The sequence below is a fragment of the Perissodus microlepis genome, chromosome 20, assembly GCF_051167445.1.
Source record: "Perissodus microlepis isolate ML-2025 ecotype Zambia chromosome 20, ASM5116744v1, whole genome shotgun sequence".
Taxonomy (NCBI): Eukaryota; Metazoa; Chordata; class Actinopteri; order Cichliformes; family Cichlidae; genus Perissodus; species Perissodus microlepis.
The window spans coordinates 9999514-10011451 of record NC_140480.1 but is presented as its reverse complement, the minus strand read 5'-3'; the positions used below and the strand labels follow the sequence as shown (position 1 = coordinate 10011451).

General features: G+C 39.2%; 1 protein-coding gene across 3 annotated transcripts in view; it reads right to left on the bottom strand.

Moving 5' to 3' along the window:
* Positions 1 to 2888: 2888 nt before the first annotated feature.
* The window catches only part of gnb1a (guanine nucleotide binding protein (G protein), beta polypeptide 1a), a 29815-nt gene continuing 20765 nt past the window's right edge, over positions 2889 to 11938 (bottom strand). For all 3 annotated transcript variants that reach the window (XM_084916336.1, XM_084916337.1, XM_084916338.1), the window contains exons 5-11: positions 10290 to 10353; positions 9401 to 9563; positions 8177 to 8243; positions 7621 to 7822; positions 6979 to 7195; positions 5254 to 5369; positions 2889 to 5103 (exon numbers count right to left, since the gene is read on the bottom strand). In XM_084916336.1, coding sequence (XP_084772462.1) covers positions 5263 to 5369; positions 6979 to 7195; positions 7621 to 7822; positions 8177 to 8243; positions 9401 to 9563; positions 10290 to 10353 — 820 coding nt within the window. In that variant the 3' untranslated portion in view covers positions 2889 to 5103; positions 5254 to 5262. The remainder of the gene's footprint in view (positions 5104 to 5253; positions 5370 to 6978; positions 7196 to 7620; positions 7823 to 8176; positions 8244 to 9400; positions 9564 to 10289; positions 10354 to 11938) is intronic.

Below are 11938 nucleotides of genomic sequence, written 5' to 3'. Positions count from 1 at the left end.
ACTACCACTCCAGGCTGCAGCACCACATGTTATAGATACAGCATTCAGATTATATCACAGGAGCAAACTATTAAGTAACTACATTGTAGGTAAAAAATTATACGGCAAAGACATAAAGATATAGCTGCTGCATGAATTAAGGGATTATTTTGGATTAATGATTCCACTAAAGCCTCCAGGCTTAAATTTCTATCACCCCTCATAATGATTAAACCGCAAAATAACCTTTATTCAGCTTTATTCTGTTTCTTTCCATTAAACAGTACTGTGCGGAAAAAAAACATCCCTCATTTCTTTTATATTTTGCTTACATGGAACTAGACTCTCCTTGTCATTTTTGAAAATGGTCTTTAGCAATGGTTCTGGTCTTTCAAGGTTTTTCTTTGGGCATTACTTTATTTACTCATTTTCCAGTCCGCGTACCTCACCATTTTGACAGATGTTGATTTTTTGTTTTGTTTTTTAGCCATTTAACATTCATATAGTCATTCAGCAATAAAAAAAAAAAAAGCTACCTTACTTGAGGGATGTACCAGGTGATTCTCAATTAGCTATTATCTGAAAAGTTAACATGCAGCATGGTGTGCATGGTGTCTTTAAAAGAACAGAGGAACGTGGACAAGTGGGAGAGAAATGATAATCCTTCAGCAAATGAACAGTGTCTGAAAGTTGTGTCTTTAACAAATAGAAAAATCCAATCTGGTAAAGGAGAAATGGTCTCGGTGGAAGGGTGGCTGTTAAGAATCCATTTTTAAGGAAGTGAAACGGGGAGAAAAGACTTGATACAGAACAGAACAAAAGCCAGCCAACATCCAAACCACAGCTTTGAATGTGCTTCAAGAATCCCATAGAATTCAGCCTATTCCTGAAGATTACTTAAAGAAATTACAAAAACGTATAATATTGACTTTCAAGCTCATTAGAATTGTACAAACTCCGGTTTTGCCTTATTTCCGTGTATGTTTGAAACATGTTTCAAAAATCGCTGCACCCATTTCCCATTTTCTTAGAAAAATATGAAGAAATGAGGTGTGGCTCAAGACTTTTGCACAAAAACAAAAAATAAAGAATACTGTGGCAATTGTTACACACTTCAGTGTGCTTCAGTCAATCAGTACAACTTTACAGAGGTGGGAAATAACGGAGTACAAATACTAGAATTCACATTACTTTACCTAACTTTATGTTACTTAGGTTTAACATGTTTGAGGAAAATTTTTATTTCCATCAAACATCATTGAGCCTAAATGGAGGGAACAATAACACAGAAAAGACAATGCTGTTGGTGTAGCCATCACCGGAGCTTATCACATATGCAGAGATAAAATACAAAAAACAACAACATATAATTTATGCATCATTCGCAGCACTATACTTACCAGTGGCTAAAGTGGAGCCTGTGTTGTACTTCAGGATCTGGTTCGCACTACAGAGACACATGCTGTGGCAGGTCATTTCAAATGCAACATTTCTAACAGCTGGACAGATATCAGCACACACACAAGCCGTTTGTATGCAGTTTGACTCACGGTGTGTTGCCAGCTAAAGGTTCAGCTGCTGCATTTCCCAGGGAGCAAAAAGAAAGAAGCAAAGAAACCTCAGAGATGGAGAAAGATAAGAAAGACAGGATGGGAGGCAGAAGAAACGTTAGATTTAAAGGTAAGAACTGCTCAGTGAATTTAAAGTAAAGCACTGCTTTCGACTGAACACCACAGTGACTGTAGTGTTCATGGTCAGAGATTATATCAAGGGTACATCAAGTGTAGCAGAGATGAATTTAGATGTAAGCGATTAAGCTTCGAATCATTTACTGAATCTTTATACCAACTGTGTGCTGTGTAGTAAAAAGACAGTATAAACAGTATACCATGGAAATCAGCCAAGACAGCTCGTGAAACATTTGCTTGAATTCAGCTGTGTAAATCCACAAAGAGCAGTAAACCTCAGCAGCAACACACTTCATCTGATCACAGCCTGTACACAAAGAAAATGCTGGAGATTACAACAGAAATTACTGTGGGGTGTGATTTTTTTCCCCCACCCTGAGCCACTACTTCCGATTTTAGATCCCCCCTCCTCCCACGACTCTAGCAAGTAACAGGAAATACAGCGAATTTAAAAACAAAGCTCTTAAAAAAAATGTGATTTTACCCAAGAGGCTGAATCAGTACATTTTGATGTAGTATTTTTTTTATCTTTATTTTTGCCACTTGTTTATCAAGTTCTACATGTCATCAGAAAGACCAGACTCAGTAATTTCTTTGGAGTTGTTACAGATGTGCTGACCATCTAGAAGGAAAACTACTTGCTCATGGTCATGCAGTCTCTGCCACATCCACACAAAATAATCTGTATTTGTATTTCAGATGTCTGCCCAGTAGAGGGCAGTAAACGTCAAGGATTATAACCAAAGCATGTACATCATTAGAAGGGACTCTGATCATCCATCGGTGAAGCAGGGATCAGCAAGTGTGAGAATATACCGAGTAAGCAATATGCAAACTGCTAACACTGAGGGAAATGCTCTTTAGCAAGGCACGCCAGTTAAGATCAGCGTGTATAATTACGCTGATGTTTTCAGCAAGCGTGGACACGTATGCTGCTGTTACTCAAGCTGGGAATAGTCACAGTCTGCAATTTCATTTTTAGTCTTCACACTCAAACTCAGAGTGGCACTACAAGAAGGTGCCTTCACACTCATTGTAAGTGCTGATGAACAAAAAGAGGAAAGTGAGTGTGTTAATGACTGTACAGAAGAGGCAGGCTGATTCAACAGTGGATAAGAAATTGTTTATTGACTTGAACATAATTACAAGGAAACCAAACAGTCTGCAACATTCTAGCTTCAGTGGGAAATGCTCTAAGTGAATCACACTCAACACAGTAGGTCATCTCAAACTGCTTTTTATTACATCTTAAATAACAGTACATTTTAATATAGTTTCTATCTTGCATCCAGCTTTCGGTTGTACACTGACTGACTTTAAAATTAAATACAAAAGGTGAAAAGGGAACAGTGGGGGTGCAGAGCTCTACAGTTATTTGATAGAGAAAGAGAGAAAAAGGAAAGGGAATTTAATTAATTTGTAATATTTTTTTTATTTTGTTTTATTTTTTGCCAACTCCAGGCCTAACGCACAATTACAGCACATTTTTTTTGTACAGAATGTCGCAGAGAAAAAACAGAATGGAAAAAATGTCACTACTGCTAAAGAAAGAGCGTTTGTTTACAAGAAGGGAACAACAGAAACTTCTGCCATTCAGATGCTGCAAGATTTTTTTTCCCGTTTTTTTTTTATTAAAGGACAGAAAAAACCTGTTATAAAATGTTTTCCTTTGTAAATGGAATTTCGTTTGCTACAGAAGGAATGAAAATTTTATTTTGTTCCATTGGAGATTGTGTATGTTTACGTGAATGAATGTACGTATGTATGTGTGTACAATTTAAACACTTACATTACTTTAATTTTTGTGGAATCCCTCCCAAGTATGGACCAAGTAACCGTTAATGTCGCAGGGTTTGCTTCTCGAGTGCATAGCTTTGACATTTTAGTTGAATCGTGTATGCACGGAGTAGCCAAAAACAAAAAGGAGGAAGGAAAAAAAAAAAAAAAAAAAAAAAAAAAAAGGAAAAAGAAAAATATAAATACCATCGTATTGATATATTCAACAGGTTATTTTCTCAAAGAAAAACATCAAAAGGACTTAATTTCATATGCACCTTTTAAGCAATTCTACAGCATGCGATTCTAAGAGATAACCCACCCATGGCAGACAACCAAAATTTTTTTTTTTCGTTTTTAACTTAAAAAGTTTCAATATCATTATTTTCAAACATTGATTTATACAACATGTCATTCACAGAGTAGTAACTGCATTTCCAAGCACGGAATGGGCACCTCTGTTAAAAGAGAAAACGTCCGGATTGCAACCGGGCTAAAGTGGAGGTACTCTCTACCTGACCAAATCACATCACCGGTCCCAACCACGGGCAACAGAAACCAGGGGAAAAACAAAGGATAAGGAGGGGAGGGCATGAACAGAAAACAAACCAAAACCAAAACAAAACGAGGGGCAGGGTGGATTATGATCTGATGGGTTAATCTTTATTCTACATTGTTGCCAGACAAAAAGGTGTAAGAATGGTTAAAATGTTTGGGTTTCTTTTTTTGTTGTTGTTGTTGTTTTCCGTTTTAAAAACGAGCATTCGTCATCATAAACAGCATGTGCTTGGTTAATTAACTTTTTTTCCTTTAGACAGTATATATGCAAAGTTAAATTTTTGTGCAAACAGATTTGTGGACTACACTGGGGTGTGGTGTGGGACAAACAAACAAATAAAAAAAAAAAAAAACCCAAACAAAAGACAGTAAAAGTATTACGGGGCTAAATATACAGAAGGGCCAGAAGTGGCTTTGAGGACTCCCTGTTGAAGCTGAATTCTCTCGCTTTGTTCTCCGGTGGGATAAAGCTGGATTTAAAATGACGCGATCTGGAGATTCTTTTATTTTTCCCAACTTAAAAACATTCTCTAAAAATGTGTAAAGACTAGGAAATAAAAGCTTTGATCCTCATTTTAAACATTAACTGACAGTTCACTGATCTACCTCTTCAACTAAACAGAAAAACAAAACAAAGAAACAAAAATAAACATGGTCAAAAAGCTATCAAGAGTTAGATCACTGCCATGTAATAACCTTCACTCAGACCTGTGCATAATGAGGACGCAGGACACATTTTGCTTGGTGATGGTGGTGGTGATGGTGGCAGCGGTGGTGGGGTTTTTGTATTTTCAGTTATAACAATACCAGACCATGGTCGTAGGAGGAATGCACAATTTTCCCCTCAGTTCCACTCTGAAAGCACTAAATTCCCCAAGCTTTTTTTTTCTTTTTTTGTAGCTTAATGAGTGACAGACAATTGTGCTCTTTTAAATGAGAAGGAGACAGAGAGAGAGAGAGAATTTTTGCCCTTGATAGTTTTTTGGAGGGGGTGTTTGGAGTCAGTATCATGGTGTGTTTTCGAAAAGATTGGATATGCAATAAAATTGAACATCGTGATGTTGGAATGGTCTTCCACTCAACTTTGGAGTCCGGATGCCATCTGGAAAAAACAAACATTTTATCGTTATTACTCTGCAAAGTTACTGACTGTGCACAAAACTAAAATCATTTAAGCCGGTGCCTGCAGTTTCAATCTAAACCCCCAGATGGCAGTAAAGATGAACTCTGAGGCACTGGTGCTAACACCTACCTTCAGACTCTAGTTCCAGATCTTGAGGAAGCTGTCCCAGGACCCTGTTGCCACTGCCATGCCATCGTCAGTCACACCCAAGCAGCTCACCCGGTTATCATGACCGGCCAGGACACCTGCCAAGACAGCAGAGGATGAGACAAAGCACCAGACCTGCTCTGTCTGACGGGTACTGCAGGCTAACATAGACTCGAGAATAAAGATGCAGGTTTGGAAACTGATTACGTGATGAAACACTTTAGAAAAAGGTGAAAGAGGGCAAGATGAAACTCGTTTTAAACCATAAAGTGCAGAGTAGGCTATAAACCAGTTAGTAAAGGCTGAGGCTGACCCAATATACTGATAATCAATACTCCATACACCAGTGGATCGATATATTTAAAAAAAGAAAAATGCAGTCAATAGATCAAGTATTCATGCCTCCATGGGGGCTCTTCACTACTCGAACAGGGGATGATTCTCCTCTCTGCTTACTATTGGCCTTTGGCTACAGTTTGGCTTCAGATATTTAATGGGGAAATATTACTCCACAAAGTATTCACATAAAGCCAAACATGCTTAACCAAGACTGTAGATACACATCGATACAGACATATGATACACTAATAACTAAAACATGTTACACGTTGCACATTTGGCTACAAAATATTTATTCCCACTCTGCTTAAACTCATCAGGTTTCACAGGGACAATGTGCAAGTGCAATTAGACCAGATTAGCATCTACCTTCACAAGTAAAGCATTGCGCAGGAGCAATTTCTGCGTTTCTGACCCGTCTCTGATTTGCACCAATAGTGTTAGGTTTAATAGTCAAAGTCATTTTTAATAGGCATTTTAATACACTCTCTTCCTAGTTTCCCAGAACGGCGTTATGATAGTGTCTCCCTTTATAGCAGCTCCTCAACAGTGTCTGCAGGCTATAAGGTTATTTGGTGGCTTGAACATATCCATCATTCCCTGACAACTACCACACAGTGAACTTTTTCACCGCCATGTTGACAGAACTAAAACCCTCAGAATAGATGCAGCTGTATAAGCTGTAAGACAAACGCTACTTTTAATGCAACACAACAAAAGAACAAACATACTCCTATCAGTGTTTTCACTAACAGTTGTAACTTCAAACTACAAAAATTTATGACGCCAAGCCAAAAATCTTTTGTTTGCCACACAGCCTGATCTAGTGATAATAACAACTTAAAACTATTTAAATGACTTTATTGCTACATACGATGAATATGTCAATACAATGGTGATTACTGACTCTTCAACAAGAACTAACTGTAAAAGACCAACTGACACGTTTGTGCAGGTACTGGCCACACCAGCAAAGTTGCAAAAGTGCTGTTAGCATGCCGGCTACTTTCATAGAATAATGCTCGACATCAGAAAATTTTAATTGCAAATATTTCTGAAACTGAAGCAATGCCACAACAGGTACCTCCATATTGTGAATGAGGAGTCCTGACCTTACCCTTTTAAGTGCTGCCACTCTAATGCAGCACATGTGGAAATATTGACTTCATGGCATATTGGCGAGTCAGCATCAGCAGTGAATCAAATCATCAGCAATAATAATTTTAGGTTTTGTTTTTTCCTTAGAGGCTTCATAATGTGAAGATTTCAAATTATAGAAAAAAATAAATGAAATGCTGTGTTCACATTTGTCAGTGAAGTATAATCACATTCACACAGCTCCAGTCTTTTGCTCCATATGGTGCCTACCTGCACGGTCGGCCTTCAAAGTGTCCCAGACGTTGCAGTTGAAATCGTCATAGCCAGCCAGCAGTAGGCGGCCACTCTTAGAGAATGCGACAGAGGTGATGCCGCAGATGATATTATCATGTGAGTAAACCATCAGCTCCTGGTCAGCACGCAGGTCAAACAGCCGGCAGGTAGCGTCATCTGAGCCCGTGGCAAATGCGTTGCCATTAGGGAAGAACTGTAACAAAGGGCAGGGGAATCTAAAGTATTCTTACTTTTGTGCGATTTTTCAGAGTGAAGCTAATTATCTACACTTAAGGGCAGATATCACATACCAAATCTTTTTTTAGTCCGTCTAGTCATCACTTTTAGAGCAAAGCCTACTGAATACTACTTGCAGTACTACTATGTACTATGAAATCAAGTCTCAACAGTTAGCGTTAATTGTTTTCAAATTGCTCTGTCTCAGCCTTTTTAGAAAGAGCTTTAAAGTTAAACTTAGCAAAAAGGTCAACACAAACAGAGCCAAGTCATCCAGTCATTTTACTCGACTTGCTCAAGAACCCAAGACTTGCTGACAGATCTGACTGTAATCCGCTGAGTGGCTTTAAGACTTGACACCCTGACATGACTAGTATATAAGGTTTCTGTTTGTGTCCTTACGCAGATGGCGTTGATGTCTGACTCGTGGCCAGTGAAGGTCTGTCGGCACATTCCTTCTCTGATATCCCAGAGCTTGGCCGAGGCATCACAGGCTCCAGACACAAACAGCCTGGTGTCGGGCGCCAGCGAGAGACTCATGACATCGCCGGTGTGACCAGCAAAAGTAGTTGTCTGCTGGCCAGTCTCAATGTCCCACAGAGCACTGCAAGAAAACGCAAAGATGATTTACTGTCATTTACTCTGCAGAGTTACTGTTGACCTATGAGCAGAATCTAGCCCAGAAAGATGTACTAATTAGCCACCTTGTATTTAAACAGCAGCTCTCTAGCAGAAAGCACTACATGAGTGTATGAAATTAGGAACACTTGTATTTCCATAAATATTGTAGACAACCTAAAGAACTTACAGGCCAATGTGATGGCCCTGAAACCAGTAAAATATTGAAGCTCTTGACAGGTTGAAATTCTGACCCAACTGTTTACAAAAAAAAAAAAAAAAAAAAAAAAAAAGTGTACTTGATTGAACTGATCGCAGTGGGTGCAATATCCCAACTCACCAGGTGGTGTCTCCAGAGCTGGTGACAATCTGGTTGTCATCCAGGAAGCGACAGCAGGACAGGTAACCTGAGAGGAGCAAAAGAAACGGAATCAAAAACTATAATATGATATATTATTTTGCAGAGCTATAAGACAAGTTTCCTCCCCTTATACTATGCACAGAGAAAGAAATCTCATCCCAAATCATCATCCCACCCTCAGAGAATGTTATGTGAGCTGGACGTGGGGGAGATGAATTGACTAATTCACAACCAGATAAAAAAAAAAGAAAAAAGAAAAAGCTGTAGGGCATCTCCTGGTTCATGACTTGCTTCCATAATTCTTCCTTTACTAGCTGGCAGAGTTTATAAACCCCTCCCAATAGCGAAGGAACTGGAACTAAAATGCTGACACACTTCCTGCATCATGTGACACTGATCAGATGAATGCTCCGCACCCAAGAGCTCAACACTTTCATTAGCTTGAGCTGGTATATGACACAATGGAGACAGATGCACCATATGACTAGTATCTTTTGGATCTGAAAAAAAATAACTGGGCTTCCACCATTATATAAGGGCTACCTTAGCAACATAATGGCTTATAACCGACTGGTTGTTTATAGAAGGACTTGTTTTTTGATGGGGGATCTTTTATAAATATACACACACACACACACACACACACACACACACACACACACACACACACACACGGCTACATCCTATATGGCTGTAAAGTCTTGCTTTGACAAAAGCCAAAAAGCCAAATATTCAAAAGCATGTTACCATGACCACACACCGACAGAATCAGACTCACAAGATGAAACTACCAGTCTCACAACCACATTTAAGCCCAAGCAACAAAAAGGTAAAAAAAAAAAACAAAAAAACAAAAGTGAGAAATATGAACTTCCATCTACTCAAACGGAGGGCCAAATTGAAACCTAAATGAGGAATGCAGTCTTAAAAATCAAGTGACTTGAGTCCTGCCATGACCTATACTGCCCTTGTCAGAGATTGCAGAACGCTGACAAATCAAAGCTACTTTGGGCTGCACTCTTTCACAAGGGGTTGCTGCAGCAGGTACGGCCACATGTTTCACTTGTCAGATTTTTACGCCAGATGCCCTTTCTGACATAACCCTTGAGGGATTTGTGTCTCTGAGACTGAACGGGAGACTTTTCCCAACATCCTGGGACTGACGGGTAAATGGGTACAAGCTAATGGAAGCATCCTGCCTACCTGTGTGTCCGGCCAGCTCGCGGCTTACGCGCACATTTCCTTCACGGGTCTTCAGGTTGTAGATGGAGCAGATGTTGTCCAGGCCACCACAGGCAACATAGTTCCCAGAAGGGGCATAGGCGCACGTCATCACCCAGGAGGAGCGCAACGGGATGGCATGGACCTGAAGGAGAGGAGCAAGATTTAATATTAGATAGTATGCAGGGACAGATGGAAGAGAGGGAGAAGGGGCAGGCATGTGACAAAGTCTGTCTGCAGTATTAACTTAACCTTTCAAGGGCACAGTATTCACTATAAATAGCATTACTTGGAACAAAACACTTGTGAATTGTGTTACAATGAACTTAACATTTTGCAAATGGAAGTCTGGGAGTTATCATTATTTCTATTCTGACTTGATTTTGGATGAAAGGGAAAAGACAATAGTTCATTTGGAAATTTGGTGAAGGATGACTGTACACATCTTATGTTTAGACTACCCCGACCTCATCAGATCTCTTGGCCCCACTTTATTGTGTTTTTCTGTGTTTTATATGTACTGGTGACATCTAAAATCTTCTGCCCGTCTGTGTTTACAGCTCAAGATTAAAGGATGGTTAGCTCTGGGTCAACAGAAGTTTTGTTTTAGCTTTCTGGTTTTAGAACAAGCTAACCAACTACGTGACATTTTATGACATCATCTCATCATTTCACGGTGTTTTGGTGTTATCAGTTTTAAAATATTATTAGAACGTATTGCTCACTGATCAAACCACAAGGAAAAAAAAACAAAACTTCCCATACCAACGTAAGAGAGGATGTGTGTCTTTCTTTGTACATTTCACTGGTTAAACACCAGGAACTTAAAAAAGCACCCCAAATTACTGACCATTTAAATTGTTTCAGTTACCTTGTTTGTGGTGTAGCTGTCCCAAATAATGAGTTTGCCATCCTGGGAAGCACTGACCAAAAGCCTGGTGAAAAGAAAGAAGAGATTAATAAAGGGAAAGACTGTCATCAATTAGAACTAGCAGAGTGTGATGCATATGTGTATATATAGTACAGTTTTACCCAGAAAATGTTTATCCGTGACCTCCACAATACAAAAACACTGCTTAACACACGGTACGCGAGGATGTGGCTTGTCTTTCTTGAACATTTTTATTCTATATTAAAGGGGTTTGAAGTGATAGAACGGAACATTTCAGACGGTATTTAGACAGATAGTTTAGATTTACTTTTTGAAGGCGTTTCCAATTTATTGCATCCATATTTTGTTGCGCTTTAGGAATTAGGGGTAACAATGAGCCATCATTTCAGAGCCAACACAATAGGAAAGATATCACTTAACCATGTTTAGTAGTGTTGCCAGTGCTGTCATTTTCCTGTGAGCAAACAGGACAAAAGATAGAAACCAATCGGGGGCTTGTTCAAGAACCATCATGGAAGCTAAGTGTTGCACTGTTGAGCAAGTGAATAGACATTTTCTAGACAGATAAAAATATATCCATAAGCAACCAAACAAATGAAAAAGCTTGTGATACCCGTCTTAAATACATTTACATAATTTTACATGCAGAATGGATGGTGCTAATCCCAACTGGACTGATCTAGCAGCTGAATTACACCAATACTTTCAAGTATGTTTAGAGGAGCATCTTTAAAACAAACAAAAACCCCACTGAGATATATTCCAGTTTTTGCTTTCAGGAGAAAGCTCAGTACCTCTGTGACTGCTCTGCTATCTGGGTGAACCCAACAGGAGTAACCACAGTGATGGTCCCAATGCACACAGGACCAGGAAAAAGAGTGAACACACCAATGACTGCTGGGAATATGGAAATCTTAACTACTGTGCTGGCAGGAACACGCTCACATACGCACACCAGCAGATAATAAGTCGGGGACTGAAAGTTTTGTGCTGGGAATTCTAGTCCAGGAAAGAAATAATTACCAGCTTCTTGGTCTTAAAAATGACCACATTTGATCTGGGAAAAAATGTTAAAGAGTAAAATATACTAGCTTCAGATCAGGCTGTGACACTGAGTGTGTTAGCAGACTGCAACACAAGACTTTGAGCTGCTTTCAAGTTAGGGCAGAGTTCTGAGGGTTGAGAAGAAGCCACCAATATTTTCAAAGGCTAAAACGTGGTTTTTAAAGAAAACACTGAAACTATTTAAAAGTTACCAATTGTGAAGCTCGTAGTTCTTCGGGTCTGAGTACATGTCAACTGGCAGACAAGCGCATGGAGCAAAGTGCACGTGTTTGGCAATTTTTTAGTACTCTTTACGAACAACTTCGTTTTCATAGCTTCCCAGTCATGTACCCACACCTCATTCTCATAAGACACTTTTGTGGTACAGTTGTCTGATATGATACAATAGGAGGTATGAAAATGCAATGAGCAGCAATAAGAAAGAACCTAATATAGATGGCTAATACAGATGTTTTACATAAAACAACAAAATGATCCAACATGTGTTTAGGTAATGTGTTTGAGGATAGTCTCGTGGGACGAGTTAGTCACATTTGAGTACTCGGGATATTTCATCAAAAAAA